The sequence below is a fragment of the Lissotriton helveticus genome, chromosome 1_1 (assembly GCF_964261635.1).
Source record: "Lissotriton helveticus chromosome 1_1, aLisHel1.1, whole genome shotgun sequence".
Classification (NCBI taxonomy): Eukaryota; Metazoa; Chordata; class Amphibia; order Caudata; family Salamandridae; genus Lissotriton; species Lissotriton helveticus.
In genome coordinates, this window is record NC_136057.1 from 1371416796 (window position 1) to 1371436336 (window position 19541).

At 46.7% G+C, this 19541-nt stretch overlaps 1 protein-coding gene across 4 annotated transcripts in view; it reads left to right on the forward strand.

Annotated features, from left to right (window-relative positions):
* The window catches only part of TMEM184B (transmembrane protein 184B), a 506709-nt gene that overhangs the window by 339846 nt on the left and 147322 nt on the right, over positions 1-19541 (forward strand). For all 4 annotated transcript variants that reach the window (XM_078683706.1, XM_078683698.1, XM_078683697.1 and 1 more), the window contains exon 6: positions 18049-18140. In XM_078683706.1, coding sequence (XP_078539832.1) covers positions 18049-18140 — 92 coding nt within the window. The remainder of the gene's footprint in view (positions 1-18048; positions 18141-19541) is intronic.

Here is a 19541-nt window from a genome sequence, read left to right on the forward strand (position 1 = left end):
GACAGCAAATACATGTCTTCCCTTACTTGGACGACTGGCTAATAAAGGCCACGTCACAAAACGAATGTCTTCAAAACACACAAAAGACCATTCAACTGCTGCACCAGCTAGGGTTTACGGTAAACTACACAAAATCCCACCTGCAACCAAACAAGGTTCAACAATATCTAGGGGCTACTATAAATACAGAAAAAGCCGGAGTATACCCCAATCCAGTCAGGATTCAAACAATGCTCACATTGATTCAAAGATTTCAACCGCAACACTCATTAACAGCTCGAGTGTTCATGCAATTATTGGGGATGATGTCCTCTTGCATACTGCTGATCCCATATGCCAGACTACAAATGCGTCCGCTTCAAGAATGTCTAGCAACACAGTGGAATCAGGCTCAAGGTCAGATTACAGATCTGGTGTTGGTAGACGACCGCACACATCGCTCTCTGAAGTGGTGGAATACAACAAACATTTCCAAAGGGCGGTCGTTCCTAGAACAAATTCCACAAGTGGTGCTAACAGCGGATGCATCGCTCACCGGATGGGGAGCTCATGTGGACAGATACACAGTACAAGGAAGATGGACTGTGCAACAAAAAACAACTGCACATAAATCATCTAGAACTACTAGCAGTGTTCCTAGCATTAAAAGCTTTCCAAATGCATGTTCTCAACAAAGCAGTCCTGACCAGAACAGACAACATGACAACAATGTATTATATTCAAAAACAGGGGGGGGGGGGACACTCTCTCCAACTATCCAGACTAGCGCAGGAAATTTGGAGATGGGCCATTCCTCAAAACATCTATCTGCTAGCAGAACACCTACCAGGAGTTCAAAATCAGATAGCAGACATCTTAAGCAGAGAGTCGGAACAAATACACGAATGGGAACTGCACAACCAAATACTGCAACCATTCTTCCAAAGATGGGGACAACCGGAGTGTAACAAAGGCACGGGGTCTCGCCCGATACAGGGGCTCCCTTTAACCATGTACGACCCCCCCCTCTTGTCTCAACAGCCTCCGCAAGCACCTGGATGGGCCCCCGCAGAAAGGTACAGCTGCGACGAGGAGGATGAGGAAGGTTGGAGCCCCTTTAAGTGGACTACGGACCCGATTGCGGAGGCGGAGCCTGAAGGGAGCATAAAAGGCGGCAACAACGATCCCCAGGTGTGTTACTACACCGGAGGAGCGGACAGAGTGCAGGAGAGCGGAGAGGCGGGAAGCAGAGAGACGGAGCGGAGCGGAGGAGCGTATTGGCGAAGCGAGGAGGTGTGGAGAGCTGGATCGAGAGGACTCGAGACGGAGTGGCGAGGTGGCGAGAGCTGGTTCAGCGAAGCGGACCTTGAGGAGGAGGAGGAGACGTCGGACAGAGCGTCCTCGGAGCAAGCGGCCGGGGAACCGGACACCCAGTCTTCAGCGGAGAAAGGAGAAGCGGAAGCCGTCAAGCCGGGAGGCCAACCCCGCGAGCCGCCCAGCCGTGCGCCAGGAGGTGTACGGCTAGCAGAGGTACGTGAACGGGTCCTGGGGTGGTGGAGGAAAAAGAACAGACTCCTGCCATAAGCCCTATTGTCAAGCCCCGCCCGAGCAAGCCTTCCGATCACTGACACTTCACCGTCCCCACACTTGATATAAAATCACCGTGTGTCCCCTTCACTCTCCCCTCAGGTTCCCCTCCCTCTCAATACCTGGGTCAGTATTCATTTGTATTTACGGTTCCTCTCTTCTGTTCCCTTCTCGGTGGCCGGCGAGGGCGAGCACTACGGAGCCTCCGGAGAGCTGCACCAGGAGGAGGAGCCCCGTCAGGAGAAAGGAGGAGGGCGTGATCCGAAAGTCCAGACAGGAGAGAAGCCGTTCCCCTAGGAAGAGCAACACCCGAAAGAAATGTACAGATGACTTGCTAACCCGAATAAATACTACTGCAACTAAAACACGTTTGCTTCCACTTCCTCGTCCCGCGATTACAGGGAGATAGATCTCTTTGCCACTCATCAGAACGCAAAATGCCAAAGCTTCGCATCCAGGTACCCACACCACCTGTCGCAGGGCAATGCATTATGGATAAATTGGTCCAACAAATTTGAATATGCTTTTCCCCCTCTCCCACTAATTCCGTTAGTGGTTCGAAAACTGCAACAGCATTCAATGACCATGATACTAGTAGCACCAACGTGGGCACGGCAGCCGTAGTTCACCACGCTCCTACAACTCTCACAGGTGCCACACCAAAAATTAAGAATCTCCCCCATGCACCTTACACAGAACCATGGAGAAATAATGCACCCAGATCCCAAACAACTGAACCCAGCGATCTGGCTCCTGAGGTCTTGGAATTTGGATTCTTAAATGTACCTCCAAACTGTATGGAAATTATTAAGCAAGCAAGACGTCCCACCACCAGAGGCTGCTATGCAGCAAAGTGGAAAAGGTTTGCTGTATACTGTAACAGTAACAACATCAACCCTCTGAACGCATCTACACAAAATATTATTTGCTACTTACTACACTTACAGCAATGTAACCTTGTTTACACTTCCATTAGAGTACATCTTGCAGCGATAGCAGCATACCTGCAAAACAGGCAACATCTATCCCTGTTTAGGGTACCCGCAATTAAGGCTTTCATGGAAGGACTCAAAAGAGTTATTCCACCAAGACTACCACCTTCCCCAGTCTGGAACCTTAACATAGTACTCACCAGACTAATGGGACCACCTTTTGAACCTATGCATAGGTGTGAAATACAATTTCTCACATGGAAAGTGGCCTTCCTTATAGCCATTACCTCCCTTAGGAGAGTAAGTGAGTTACAGGCATTAACAATACAAGAACCATTTCTACAACTACACCAAAATAAAGTGGTTCTTAGAACAAACCCAAAGTTCTTACCTAAAGTAATTTCAGCATTCCACATCAATCAACCAGTGGAACTACCAGTCTTCTTTCCAAAACCACAGACGATAGCAGAGAGGGCCCTACATACACTAGATGTCAAAAGGGCAATATTATATTACATAGAAAGAACTCAAACTTTCAGAAAAACTAAACCACTATTTGTAGCGTTTTCCCCAACACATAAAGGCAACCCTATCTCTAAAGCAGGCATTGCCAGGTGGATTGTAAAATGTATACAAATATGTTACCTTAAAGCAAAGAGAACATTACTGTTCCCCCTAGAGCTCATTCTACACGCAAACTAGGGGCATCTATGGCATTCTTAGGGAACATTCCCCTAGATGACATATGCAAAGCAGCAGCTTGGTCTACACCGCATACCTTCACAAAACACTACTGTGTTGACGTGCAGGCAACACAAAAAGCAAGAGTGGGCCAGGCTGTATTAAAAGCTTTCTTTCAAACTGTTGCAACAGACACTGGTGACCACCGCTAGGGAGGTAATTGCTGTGTAAACTATTCATATATGTACCATCTGCAGCCCATATGCCTCGAACAGAATATGCTACTTACCAGTATGCATCTGTTCTTGGCATAGAGGGCTGCAGAGTGGTACATGCCCTCCCTACCTCCACGGAAACCTGTGTCTGTTCCAACATTATCTTATTTAGATACACTTACATGGGCATCTCTTTCGGTATTCTATCATACTACTCCATCTAACCCTACTATGGCAAAACAATCTAAGGATGGAGCCGATGCCCATGTGCACTATCACCCAAGGGAGGAGTCACCAGTCTCGTGACTACAAAAGACTTCTCCAAGAGAAAAACAAGTGCAATCATCCGAGCCCAACACCAGATGGCGATCTATTCATAAATGTACCACTCTGCAGCCCTCTATGCCAAGAACAGATGCATACTGGTAAGTAGCATATTCCTTATTTGCTATTCCATCAGAAATGTGCTTTTGGTATTGCTTGCTACTCTGATTCAGGCATGTGAATCTATGAAAGACACCCATAATACTGGATAAGAAATACGTTACTTACCTTTAACTGCAGTTATCCAGTATTGGTGTCTTTCATAGATTCACATGCAACCCTCCCGCCTTCCCTGGAAGGACTCACCTAATTCTCTCAGTGACACGCCTACTTAGCTTAGTGCGTACGAAAATCTGAGGGACTGAGGCTCCTGACAGGAAGGGTCTAGAGGGAGGTGGCAGCTGATTGGCTGTTCTCTACAATTTGGTCCTTTTTGCAAAAGGACATGGATATGTTACTAAGGTGAGGCCTCTAGGCCTACTCCTCTACATATATGTCTATAGGACATTACTATTTAATGTCCCGGGGACTCCAATCTCGACGACGGGGAATGATTCAGGCATGTGAATCTATGAAAGACACCAATACTGGATAACTGCAGTTCCAGGTAAGTAACGCATTTCTTCACATGCGCCAACCCTCCTCCCCGAAATTCTTGTGTAGGTTGCAGTTCATACACTTTATTTCATATTAACGCATGAACATCTCAAAGCATAAATATACAGCATTCTCACCTACCCACGGTAAAACAATCTGAAGATGACGTCGATGACCAAGGGCAGAATTCCCAAGAGGAGGAGTCACACAGCCTCGTGACTCGAAGAAAACGTCTTGGAACAAAAACAACTTGTAATCATCCGAGCCAACACTAGATGGCTCACTTATGCAAAAAGTGAATCTTCAGCACTATATTCCAAGAACAGATGCTTACTGGGTAAGTAACATAATCCTTCTTTGGGAAGAGCAACCAGTCTTCTGTATCTCTCTCTCTCCCTCTCCCTCTCCCTCTCCCCCTCTCTCTCTCTCTCTCTCTCTCTCACCCCTTTCTCTCTCTCACCCCTTTCTCTCTCTCACCCCTTTCTCTCTCTCACCCCTTTCTCTCTCTCTCTCACCCCTTTCTCTCTCTCTCTCACCCCTTTCTCTCTCTCTCTCACCCCTTTCTCTCTCTCTCTCGCCCCTTTCTCTCTCTCTCTCGCCCCTTTCTCTCTCACCCCTTTCTCCCTCTCTCTCTCGCCCCTTTCTCTCGCTCTCAGGTCTTTAAGAACAGTTTCTTTCCTTGCCTTTTCAAGGTTTCCGCACCTCAATACCACTCTCTCCTCTTCTTGGGTTGTCTTATGCATACACAGGCGCTCTCTCTTTATAGGTCTGACGCATGCTCTCCTATTGTTTCTCTTTTTCTTACATATTATCTCTGCTCCTCTGTCTAGAGTTCATTCAGCACGTTGTGCACTATCTACCTATTTCTCTCTGTCTGTTCTCTGAGGCTCTCACTCGTATCTATCCACCATGACGCACAATTCTACTGCACAAATCCACTTCACCGCACACAATTTCACAACTAACAATTCCAACCCAAACCACATTATTCCACTCCACACTCATACATCCAGCCCTCTCCAAACCAAAACACATGGGTAAAAGACATTGTCATTTACAACGTCAATAGCTCTAACTCTTGCATAGGTGAATCCTATTGGCATTGCCAGTGCTTGTTGGAAGGTACTCACCGTGATGGGTACTAGCAGAAGTCAGAATAACATGTTAGTAGTAGTTTTCATATCTAGATGTTGTCCCTACTATACGCCCTTGTGGGAGGACAAAGTGTGTCCCAAAGTTAAAGACTTATTTGAAATTATATGCAGAAAATTGAAACCAGAATGTTCGAGGCATGTGGGCTGCTGAATTCATATCTGTGCATAGATCGCCGCCTAGTTTTGGGTCCGGAGGATTGCACTTTGTTGTCCTGGAAGAGTCTTCGAAGTATCACGATATAGATGACTCCTCCCCTGGACTACAGTGCGCATGGGCATCTTCTCCATCCTCAGATTGTTTTTTTCCGCCATTGGGTTCGGAAGTTCTTCCTATACTCCAACTTCGGAATCGAAACTAACCTACTTTCTAAGGCCAAAAGGCCTTCTACCTCGACAGTATTGTTCTCGTTCGGTACTCCTTGACTCGATCAAACTTTCCATCTCGATCCGGTCGTCGACGCGGGCCGTTGGGCCTTTTCGACGCCACGTGGGACTGCTGTCGATGGAAAGAAGTCCGTTCAAAAGGTGCCCACAATGCCACGCAAAAATTCCCGCATACTGACATACATACAGTATGCAACAGGTGTTTGTCGCCAGACCACAACGAGCAAACTTGCCCAGCGTGTGCCCAATTCCGTTCGAAGAAAACCATCCGGAATCGACAGGCCGCTAGGCAAGAGATGCAGCGGCAGGCACCGGAACCGGAGAACATCTTCGAGGACGAACACGACCTCCCTGAAGCGGCGGACTCTGATCTAGAAATCGTCACCGTTGAGGACCATATTCAAAGATCCAGCCAGAGCGCGTGTAATCCCAGAGTAGAGAAGAAATATAAGGCGGCCCCTTCAGACCCTGCCTATATCAAATCTCAATTACCTTTAGACTCTCGTAGTGGTAAACGCCTGAAAGAGAGCCAACTCACAAACGACAAGAGATGCTCCCCCTGCTGACAAGGAGTCTAAGATCTTCGAGGTCTCAGGCAAGAGGGTGGCCTCACAAGCTGCAAATTCATGGAGGATTGCAAACACACAGGCTTTATTAGCACGCTATGATAGAGCGCATTACGATGAACTTGAAGGTTTGCTGCAACATTTACCAGAACCTTTTAAAGCTAAAGCTAACGACCTCATTCAGGAAGGCAAATTCATAACTAATGCCTCTATTAAATGTGCGCTAGATGCAGCTGATACAGCAGCAAGATCCATTAATACTAGTGTATTACTACGCAGGCATGCGTGGTTACCCATCTCTGGTTTTAAAAACGAGGTGCAATCCACAATCCTCAACCAACCAGTTAACCCAGATTTCCTGTTTGGTCCAGCAGTTGACTCAATCATAGACAAAATGAAAAAAGATACAGAAACAGCTAAATCTATGTGCGCACTTCAGTTTCAGCAAAATAGAGGTTCCTTTCGTCGCTCCTCCTATAGAGGCGCCGCAAGAGGCAACACATCAGACTTCCTCTACATACAAGAGTAACACCCAGAGTACCTTTAATAAAGGCTCCAACAGAGGTGGTTATAGGAGAAACAATAACAAGGGCAGGGGACGTGGCGGCAATAACACCAGAGCCTCACACTGCCGCCAAACAGTGACTTTATCACACTCCCTCCAGACCACCCAACACCGGTCGTAGGCAGAATACAACAATTCCTACCAGACTGGAAAGCCATTACCATAGACAGGTAGGTGGGTGAGACAAATTATCCAGTATAGTTACTGCCTGGAACTCACTTCTACTCCACCCAACATACAACCCAAACATCGTCCTATGTCCAAAGAACACATCACACTGTTACAACAAGAGGTCGCGTCCATGCTACAAAAGGGAGCCATAGAGCCAGTCCCTCTTCAACATAAAGGGACAGGAGTATACTCTCTATACTTCCTAATTCCCCAAAAAGATGGGTCCCTCAGACCCATTCTAGACTACTCTACAGCAAGTACTCCCGTTACTCCAGGGGAACGACTTCCTTGCTACATTGGACCTCAAGGACGCATACTTTCACATACCTATACACCCAGCTCACAAAAAATACCTCAGGTTCACTATAGAAGGGCAACATTATCAATTCAAAGTTCTCCCCTTCGGAGTAACTACAGCCCCAAGAGTGTTCACAAAATGCCTAGCGGTTGTAGCAGCACACCTCAGAAGGCAACACATTCACGTGTTTCCACACCTCGACGATTGGCTCATAAAGGACAACTCGTACGCGCAGTGTGCAAGCCATACGTCCCAGACACTCCAGCTACTGCACAGTCTGGGGTTTTCCATAAATTAACCAAAATCACATCTACAGCCCTCCCACATACAACAATATCTGGGAGCCACAATAGATACCTCAGTAGCAAAAGCATATCCAAATCCAGCCAGGATAGCCAATATGCAAACTCTTATACAAAAGTTTCACCCACAGCACTCCTTACCAGCTCGAGTGTTCATGCAGCTCATAGGCATGATGGCCTCCTGTGTATTCATTGTCCCTCATACCCAACTTCAAATGCGTCCACTGCAGGAATGCCTAGCAAAGCAGTGGAACCAAGCTCAAGGGCAATTAAAAGACCTAGTGTTGGTGGACAGTCGTGCTTACAACTCTCTGCAGTGGTGGAGCCTGAAAAACCTTTCCAAGGGACGACTGTTCCAAGAGCCGGTTCCACAAGTAGTACTAACAGCGGACGCATCACTGACAGGTTGGGGAGCCCACCTACTTCAATTCACAGTTCAAGGGCTCTGGACAATCAAACAGAAAACACTGCACATCAAGCACCTAGAGTTGCTAGCAGTATTTCTAGCACTGAAAGCTTTTCAGAAGTACTTGTACAACAAGACTGTGTTGATCCGGACGGACAACATGACTGCAATGTTTTACATACAGAAGCAGGGAGGGACACACTCTCCACAGTTCTCACCTAGCACAGAGCATATGGAGGTGGGCAATTCTAAAGGGCATCTTTCTCCTAGCAAAACACCTGCCGGGGAAAGACAATCAGGTAGCAGATCTGTTAAGCAGACACAGCCAGCAGCTACACGAATGGGAGATTCACCCTCAAGTTCTCCAACCATTCTTCCAAGAATGGGGCATCCAGAGATAGACCTGTTTGCCACAAAAGAAAACTCAGTACTTTGCCGCCAGGTTCCCACATCCGTTGTCACAGGGCAATGCGATATGGATGAACTGGTCAGGCAGATTTGCGTATGCTTTCCACCAGCCCCACTGATTCCGCTGGTGGCACGCAAACTGCGCCAACAGTCACTCACAATGATCCTGGTTGCTCCCACATGGGCAAGACAACCATGGTATACAACGTTCCTAGAACTCTCAGTGGTTCCCCACCAAAGACTGCGTCTCTCCCCACATCTTTTAACTCAGAACCATGGAGAAATCAGGCACCCAGATCCCAATCAGATGAACCTAGCGATCTGTCGCCTGAAGTCTTAGAGTTCGGGTACCTTAATGTGCCCCCTGATTGCATGGACATTATCAAGGAGGCGAGACGTCCAACTACTAGAGCATGCTATGCAGCTAAATGGAAGAGATTTGTAATTTATTGCAAAAATAACCAAATCAACCCATTTAGATGCTTCCATCCAAAACATTATCTGTTACCTGTTGCATCTTCAAAGATGCAATTTGGCATACTCTTCCATAAGACTACATCTTGCTGCTATTGCAGCTTACCTCCAAAACAGACAACACATGTCTTTGTTTAGAGTACCCCCAATCAAAGCTTTTATGGAAGGACTTAAAAGAATAATCCCTCCAAAGCACCCACCTTCACCAGTCTGGAACTTAAATATAGTACTTACCAGACTTAGGGGACCTCCGTTTGAACCACTACATTCATGTGAATTACAATTTCTAACTTGGAAGGTGGCATTTTTGATTGCCATTACCTCCCTCAGGAGAGTAAGTGAGCTACAAGCATTAACCATTCAAGAACCTTTCATGCAAATACAGAACAATAAGGTAGTGCTTCGTACTAACCCTAAGTTTATGCCAAAAGTTGTATCCACTTTCCATATCAATCAGTCCATAGAATTGCAAGTTTTCTTCCAAAACCCGCAATCAGTGGCTGAGAGAGCTCTATACACGCTAGATGTAAAAAGAGCTCTGCTATATTACGTTGACAGAACCAAATCCTTCAGAAATACAAAGTAACTATTCATTGCTTTTGCACCACAACATAAAGGGAATCCCATCTCAAAATCAGGAATAGCCAGATGGATAGTCAAATGCATTCAAATATGCTACCACAAAGCTAAACGCACTCTAACAGTTCCCCCAAAAGCACACTCAACGCGTAAAATGGGGGCATCCATGGCTTTCCTAGGAAACATTCCCCTAGAAGAAATATGTAAGGCAGCTACATGGTCTACCATACATACTTTCACTAAACACTACTGTGTAGATGTACAAGCAAAGCAGCAAGCTGCTGTAGGCCAGGCTGTCCTTAAAACTCTTTTCCAAACTGCTGCAGCTGCTACAGGTGACCACCGCAAGAGGAGATACTGCTATACGGTCTATGCACAGATATGAATTCAGCAGCCCACATGCCTCGAACAGAATATGCTACTTACCAGTATGCATCTGTTCTTGGCATGTAGGGCTGCTGACATTCATATCGCCCACCCTCCTCCCCGGTGCCTGTCACAGCTGCAGGACTTTTTCTACATACATTTACATGGACATCTCTTACTTTTCTATACTCCATCTCTGCCACAATGGCGAAAAACAATCTGAGGATGGAGAAGATGCCCATGCGCACTGTAGTTCAGTGGAGGAGTCACCTATCTCGTGATACTTCGAAGACTCTTCCAGGACAACAAAGTGCAATCATACGGACCCAACACTAGGCGGCGATCTATGCACAGATATGAATGTCAGCAGCCCTACATGCCAAGAACAGATGCATACTGGTAAGTAGCATATTCCTTTATTTCAAATGAAATGGGTGCTCCTTTCATTCTATTCAGTTGAAATCAGTGTAAAAAGAGGCCTACCCTTTGCAACCGGACAGCAGCAGCTTGAACCCTGCCGCTCAAAGACCTGTCAGAATCACCGTTTTGACAGGTAGAAAAAACTGATTTGCAATATTAAACAAGTCACCCCTAATGGCAGCTTGCTGCCACAGTGTAGGGTGGATAGTATGTAACAGTGGAGCATGCGTGATGTTATAAATGGCATGTTCCTCAAGTGATGAGGCCCAAAACGACATTGTCACTGGTCAGGCAGTAGCTGGCACATAAGAAAAGACAAGCATTTGCAATGCAATAGGTCTCGCATTATTAAAGTTTGAGCTATTGGTGTTGCAGTATTTAACAATGCCAATAGCTCAAACTTTAATAATGCGAGACCTATTGCATTGTAAAAACGGCAGTACATCAGGCCCTGTATCACTAAATTAGGCTTGATGGAAAACTATGCATATAGGAGGCGTCTACACGTGACCTCGTGGGTCGTACGTTGGCCGAGTATGTTTTGCTCCCACATCTGTCTCGTGAATGTAAACTCCAGGCCTGGAAGTTAGATCATGAAAACATTTACGACCGGCCCTCAGCGAGGGCATGTGTTTGGCTGCCAGAATCAAACAAGAGGAAAGACACTGGGTCTGCCGGAGGCGGGCAAAAAGAGCCACATGTCGAAATGACGAGACTCCCAGAATCCTAAAGGCGGAAGGGGTTCCGCTTAGAATGGTCACCCTTCCCACCACCCAAAGAGAAACGAAGGGGCTAAAAGCCATCTTCAGCCAGACACTGGCGCCATTCCAGCACAAAGCTTGAATTTTTTTTTCAAAGCACAACAGGGCACTGTCATGTTATAAAAAAAAAACTTGGTTTATTTAGAATTATTTTCAAAGGGAGAATTAAAAACAGGGTGGTTTATTTTACTCCTACAAAGGATTTTTATTTTTTTTAAGGGAAAGATTGCATATTTACAATACGGATATAAAACCAGCCATGCAGGTTTTAAAGGGATTTGCACGGGAATGATGATTTGGCCAGCTTGAATTGGCCATGGATCGGGGCTACCTGGTTCCAACCCGGCCTTCCAAGAAATGACAGAATTGTGGGACCTTGGTTAAATCGCTTTATCACCATAGGGTTTCAAGAAATGCACCGTCTTGGCAAACATAACCTAAAATGCACAGGCGCTCCTGTCCATGCTGAAACTCCTAATATACTGACCCACGATTAACATTATGCCAGCCGTTAGGCATTGTGTGATCCTGGGCACATAACGTTATATACCCTGAAGCCCAGTTACCTCATAATGGTTGCACGTACAAATAGACAGACCAGTGCACTAGGGGCTAATCCAATTCGGAAAGCTGAAATGTGGAGGAAAGAACAGCTTGTCTGTGCTATGGGAGTGTGCTCGTGCTAACACTTCTCTTAAGCACAACACTAGTTTAAATGATCATCCAGAGGAGGGAGGCTTCTCACAGAATTCGAACGCTTTCAACTCGTGTTATTCATTTTCGTCTTATGCACATTAGCACGCCTACAGCACCCTAACAATACAGCATTCATCTACGTATACTTCCATACCATAGTCGCTAAATACCTTGAAGCAACTTTTTTAAATAAGAAAGCTGCTTTTTTATTATTTAAGAAAATCTCACGATTTTTTTTTCTCTTGTAAGGAGAGCGCATGCTTGGGGAGAGAGAGAAGGGAATGCGTTATTACCCTGGAGGACTGAGACATATGGGAATGCGGCTGCCTCGTAACTTTCGCTTCCTCGTCAGGAACGTTCTCGCTGACAGACATCTTGGAAGCAGGCTCCACGTCTCTGATCTGCAGTGTTTTGTGCCTGAGACTCCGGGGGGAGATGTGGCCGGCTCTTTTCTGCATGACAGTCGCACGCGCTTAATGCCGCTGTGGGATCTCGACTGTGCCGCATCATTGAGGAAAGACACCTTGGGCTTCAAACGCACAAGTTCAGTAAAATAATATAACTAGTCAAAACGAAACCTAAGAGCCGCGCGCGTGAGCTTCTACCGTAGACAGCTCACGTCACGCGGCTCTTAGGTTTCGGTTTCCAAGGCGCATGGCAGAGTCGGATTCCGACGCGCGCGACCCAATCCCAAGGCGCACGTCGGGATCCGACTCTGCCATGCGTCTCAATGGTGCGCGCGGCCAGCTCCTGTCCCAATCCTTGTCGGCTTCTGTCTGCTGAAACAATTGCAATAAGTTCTCTGGCGAGAACGCGCATCGCGCGTTTAGCCGATACCTAAAAAATATAGGTTATACACTGTAATCAATAACGTTTGATCTGTACTGGCTACAGACATCCTTTAAAGAATTTTTGTTATATTTAATAAAAATCAAGTCTAGCAGTAAAGTCGGATTGTGAAATGTAACTTTACCCCCTTCTGTGCGTAGGACGCGCGGGAGCCGCCTGACGCATAAGTGAACCAGTCCTAGGAAGCTTGTTTCCGGTCCAGGGAAGGCATGGCTTGGCAGTTCGAGCTGGACTGTTCCCATGAGGCACAGGGTCAGACTGATTTGCATATGGCCATGTCTGAACTGGGGTGGCAGAGTGGGCTAAAGAACGGTGATGAATTAAACCCAGATCTGTTGACTGGGTGTGAGTGTTTGATTGGTTCAGATGCTCCGTCCATTACCACCCCTTTTGGTACCGCTTTGTTCGCCATAAGTTGGCAGGTTATGCTCAGACGTGAGTCCCTTGCTCACTTTGCTACTGGTTTCAAGCAAGCGTGGCTGAAGACGGCTGAAATGCCAGAAACCAGTCCTAGGAAGCTTGTTTCCGGTCCAAGGAAGGCATCGCTTGGCAGTTTGGGCTGGACTGGTCCCATGAGGCACAGGGTCAGACTGATTTCCATATGGCCATGTCTGAACTGGGGTGGCAGAGTGGGTTAAAGAACGGCGATGGATTAAACCCAGATCTGTTCACTGGGTGTGAGTGTTTGATTAGTTCAGATGCTCCGTCCATCACCACCCCTTTTTGTGGAACTTGATTGTAGGCAACTCTCCAGTCAGCATGTTGAATCCCACTCTCTACTTCTCTTGTTGGCTGAGGTACTGTGGGACATCTGCAGTTCTCCAGTTGTGTGTGGTAGCTCCGCATAGTCTGATGGATACAGCGGAAACCTCAGATTCCTCACTTTGTTAAATACCCTGTACTTCAGAGTGGATACGGAAACTTTTCTGCAGTACCTCTGCGTGTCAGTAAGTGGTGTTGTACTGCTCCGCACCTACATCATGCACCCTGATGTCATTGTCATTTTCATTTTTCCAGTGCCACCAGACACGGATCCGGAGCTACCCTCTTGACCCTGACGAGGCAATTTTCTCTAAAAAATAAAGTTCTACCAGTGAACAAGGGCAGTGTCACCCCGTAACATTATACAGGGTTCAAATTCTGTAGGAACTACTGCAAACAGATGTCTATAACAGACCCCTCCACCAGGTATGCCTTTGGTGCTTGGAGGTCGGAACACAACTTCAAGGCCTATAGCGATTGTACCCAGATGAACCCACAGGCCACACATGACTGTGAGGTCAAGTTTTATGCTGCCAAACATCGAAAGACTCCACTCTGACCATGGGAGTCCCAGTTCCGAAGTCGTGACTGCAGCAGCTCTTCGTTGAAGTTATTGAGTAAGTCACAAAAGAAGTCCAAGCAGGACTCTGCCCCTTCCCACTGCTCTTGAACTCCAGAGAAGGAGTGAGGGCATCAACGTGCCTCTTGGTCTAGCTCCTGAACTTGATCTCCAGGGCTGATTCAGCTCATGTCCTAAGGCAACTTGAATTTTCGGGTCCATTGACAATGTCACAGCAGATTGAAGAAATTTGTGAAGCCATGTTCCATCTTTTTGACATCCTTCGGGCTACCTCTGGTGCACCCAAGGGCACCAAGGAACCACATGAACCTCCGCCACTGCACCGGCTAGAAACTTTGAATCCGCTGCGAGTTCCGAGTTGGCTCCGTTGTCATCTAACATTGTGGCGCCTCAACTTGTGCTGGACCCTCACGCATCAACAACTATGCGACAGTGCTGGAGGAAGAGGCGCAACCAATCGTGCTCTGACTCAAAGCTGACATTCTCTTGACCTCAGTGAGGCTGTGCCTTCCGGCACCCCATCAAACTATGACACATCATCCTTACCCTGTGGAAGCGCTCAAGTTCTCCACAACCTTTTTGGCACAGATTCATATTGCCCAATATTAAGCGATCACATCGTTAAAGAGTGTTCCTAATTGTCTTTCAGGCCTTTTCCCTCCCATTCCTTTCAGCTTTGCCACACCTTTCACCGTTGGAATTGCTGTACGCTTATTTACATATCCTAGTTCTGCAAGCCCACAGGCTGTTCCAGAGGTTTATAGTGGGTCATGTGCATTTTCTGTTCGCTGTGCTCCCTTTTGGCCTAATCATTGCATCTTGGGTGTTAATAAAAGTGATGCCGGTGGTCCGAGCACTCCTTTGTAGGTTGAGTTGACTGTCCTCCTGTACCTCGACGACTGGTTGCTGAAAGTGGTCTTACCCCAGGCAATCAAAAACCACCTCAAGACAATAGCAAATCTTCTAACATCACTAAGGGTTACTATTAACATACCAAAGTAACATCTGACTCATTTGCAGACTCTCCCATTCATCTGAGCTATTCTGCATACAGTACAGTGTCGTGCCTTCTCCCCAGGGCAGCGTGTCCAGGACATTCAGGCTATGATCCTGATGTTTCAGAGTCTGCCCTGCTTCTCAGTAAAGATGGCTCTGAGGCCGCTGGGGTTACTAGCCTTCAGCATTCTGCTATTGAAGAATGCCAGATGGCACACATGGGCTTTGCAGTGGGATCTGCCATCCCAGTGGGCACAGCACCAGGGAATCTCCTTTTCAAATTTTGGAGGAGACTGCAAAATACCTGCAATGGTTGCTGTTGGGCATTGAGTCCACTGCAGACCTGTCTCCTTATCCGGCTCATAGCTGACAGTGATAACAGATGCATACCATCTGGGTCAGTAGGCCTTGAAGGAGAAGTGGAGAACAATGCCATCTGGTCTCTGTCAGAGACCCAACTCAATACCAAATTGCTGGAATTGCCAGCCATTGGCTTGGCATTGCAAGGCTTCCAACCCACCAACTGAGGGAAGCTGGTACGAGTGCTCACGGGCAACACCTCTGCCATGTGGAACTGTAACAAACGGGAGGGGATGGGGTTATGGGCCATGTGTCGGAGGCTTTTCGCCTTGAAGTGCCTGGAAATCCAATGTATTTTCCTAGTGGCGCAACACTTGGTAAGATTTTTAAACACCAGAGCAGATGACCTCTGCCAACAACTCATAGCGCATCACAAATGGCAGTTACGCTTGGAGGTGGCACAGGCTCCGTGAATGGGGAGACCCCTGCCTTGATCTCTTCACCACTGATGAGAATGCAATGTCTGCAATTTTGCATGCTTAAGATCACAAGGCGACTTTCCCTCTCTGACGTGTTCTACCTAGAGTGGATCTCAGAACTCTTGTATACCTTCTTGACAATGCCTATTTTGCCCAGAATCATGAAGAACATGAAAATCCATACCCAAGTCATCCTGAAGGCACCGATTGTGGTACTAGGAACTCTTAGGCACAAACATCTGTTCTCCCATCACGCTGTTGCTTCAGGAGGATTTTCTGCTACAGGGCAGGGTCCTGCACCTGGGCCTCTGCGATCTTCATCTTCATTCTTGGATATTGAGTGACAACAGTTGATTGGATTCGATCTAATCCTTAACACCTTCGCTGCGGCGGCTATTCCGCAGCAGCGCTAACGGTCGCGGGGGGGTGCGCGGGTGACAGAACCGTCACGGCTTGCGGGTGAGCTGTGCTTGTGACGGAACGGTTCCGTCACGGCCCCGCCCGCTTAATGAAACGCGCCGCGCAGGCAAGAAATCAGCGCGGCGAGCGGGCCGTGACGGAACCGTTCCGTCATGAGCACAGCCCACCCGAGGGGCGTGACGGAACGGTTCCGTCAATAGCGTCGAAAGAGTTAAGTTGTTGATGTCATACTAGCAGCAAGGAAGCATTTCATGAAATCAGTATACTCTCAAGACGGTTTTCCTCATTGCCATAACGTCAGTGTGGCATGTGAGTGACCTACAAGCTTCCTCTCTTGCCCCGCTGTACACCACATTCTATCCGGACAAGCTGGTGTTAAGGGTGCAAGGTTCCTTTCTATCAATTTGTGATAATGTCGGGCAAACGATTACCCTCCCGGCATTCTTTGCTCTGCTTTTTTCGTCTGAGGAGAAACAGAAACTATTTCTGTGAAACTGAATTACTTACCTTTTCTCTAGGAAATGTCCCAGTGTGTTATCTATGCATATCACAGTGAGTAGGAAAAGTAACTTAAAAAGTAGTCTGTAAAGCAACTAAAAAGTAATTTAAACTGCTTTACAAACAAATGACTTATCTGTATGCAATCCAATTGCATTCAAACTATATTTAACTGCATTATTCCCATTATTACTGCAAAGTGTTACTATACTTACATGTACCAGGCCTGGCTTGGTTCTAGAAAGTAAAATACAAACTAAATAATATTTTTATACAAACAAAATTAGTCTGAGTTCAGTCTATGAGTGTGTACAATAAATGCTCAATACTGCCCTCTGATAAAGCCTTAATGCGTGCCCACACTACCACAAATAGAGAGTAAGGTATTATCTACTTTTACCTCTGCCTTCCTTTGGGGTTCCACTGGACTCTGTGCACACTATACCTTACTTTGGTATAGTATATAAAGAGCCAGCTTTTTACAATTGGCTATTAAGCAGCCCCCAGATCGCTTGAGGGCTCACTCCACCAGAGCCAAGGTTGCTGCTACTGCCTTAGAACTCTGGGTGCCTGTTCTGGATTTTTGCCAGGCAGTTACATGGACATCATTTCATATGTTCAGAATGCACTGTTGCCTAGATAACCAGGTTGATTGAAACTGGCACTTTGCTGCTTATTCCTGCAGTGTTTCGTGGTCTCAGCCAGTTCACAGACTGCCACATGGGATGTACTGCTTTGGTATCTATTCACAAGGTGAGGAATCCTATTTAGAAGTGTCTATCAGAAGAACAACGTACTTACCTAAGGTAAGTAACTTACCTTCGTTAACACTCTTTCTGGAAGGTACTCCATCTAACTGCAGATTCCTCACAGAATCTCCCACCTCCCTATTCTATGAGCTGAACCGTTTCCCTTTTTAAAAAGTCTCAACTCAGGAGATCTACATATGTTTATTCACTCTGCTGCTGTGCTCTCTGTCTGGGGACGAGGACATCATAGAAAGCAACTGTCAGTGTGCATGGGTGGCACTTATATGCAGCTTTGCATGTCACATCCTGAGTGGAAAATGTCAGTGTGAAGCCTAACATAGTCACCTATAGGTGTGCTGAGGTACTGCTGAAGACTTTTTGCATCCAGCCTGACTCCTGTCGAATATTTGAAAAATTAGATATCTGTGGTTAGATAGACTATCCACTAGAAAGAGTGTTACTGAAGGTAAGTAACTTGTTCATTACCCAGCTTCAAATTTATCATCCAATTGCTTGCCGTTGAGTGATATTTTGTATGTCTTTCCAACAGGCTACACTTCAGTTCTGCGTGGTGAAACCCCTCATGGCAACACTGACTGTTGTCCTTCAGGCTTTTGGCAAATACAGAGATGGAGATTTTAAGTAAGAGGGATGCTTTTGAATTTTCCTGTTTGTTTGATTTTGGGTGTTCAGGGGTGGGAGACATGTTGGAAGTTGCAGATGATATACTGGGAAGACATTTATCAACCTTAATGATTGAAATTATTGGTGTGGATACCCATATGCATTTTTGCTTGTCTGATAGCTGGATCTATTTTTCTCTCTAATTCCTTTTGTCTCTGTTTCACTAGGAAGTGTTTAATAGATTGGCAATGCAGGCGTTGTTTTCAGGTTGTAAGACAACAGAAAAGATTTACTGTTCTAGCATGACCTACTTAAAACACTACAAACACAGCATGCATCAGCTATGTAGGAATATCCTAGTGCAGCGTTTCCCAAACTGTGGTCCGCGGACCCCCAGGGGTCCGTGAGACATTCCCAGGGCGTCCGCAGGACTCGAGTGCCTCTCGTCGTAGTGAAAAATGAAACGCCCATGCGTCCTCACAGCACACAAGAGCTGTGAATGTTGGAGCAGGGGCAGCGAGACCACAACAACACAATCGGGAGGCGGGGGCAGTGAATGGGCAGTGGGCAGTCAGGGGTGTGGGGCCGCAAGGGGCACAGCGGCTGGGGAAACGAGTAGAACAGAAGGCAAAAGGGGCACAAAAACAAGGGGAAAAAAACGAGTGGCACAGAAGGCAGAAGGGCACAAAAAACGAGTGGAACAGAGGGCAGAAGGGCACAAAATAGAGGTAAAAACGAGTGGAACAGAGGGCAAAAAGGCACAAAAAACGAGTGGAACAGAGGGCAGAAGGGCAGAAAAACCGAGGGAAAAACGAGTGGAACAGAGGGCAGAAAGGCACAAAAAACAAGTGAAACAGAGGGCAGAAAGGCACAAAAAACGAGTGGAACAGAGGGCAGAAGGGCACAAAAAAACGAGTGGAACAGAGGGCAGAAGGGCACAAAAAACGAGGGAAGAACGAGTGCAACAGAGGGGAGAAAGGCACAAAAAACTAGTGGCACAGAGGGCAGAAGGGCACAAAAAACTAGGGAAAAACGAGTGGAACAGAGGGCAGAAAGGCACAAAAAACGAGGGAAAGCCAAGTGGAACAGAGGGCATAAAGGCACAAAAATGAGTGGAACAGAGGGCTGAAGGGAACAAAAAACGATGGAAAAACGAGTGGAACAGAGGGCAGAAAGGCACAAAAAACGAGTGGAACAGAGGGCAGAAGGGCACAAAAAACGAGGGGAAAACGAGTGGAACAGAGGGCAGATAGGCACAAAAAACGAGGGAAAAACGAGTGGCACAGAGGGCAGAAAGGCACAAAAAACGAGGGAAAAACGAGTGGAACAGAGGGCAGAAAGCACAAAAAACAAGGGATAAACAAGTGTAACCAAAGGCAAAAGGGACACAAAAACAAGGGAAAAACGAGTGGCACAGAG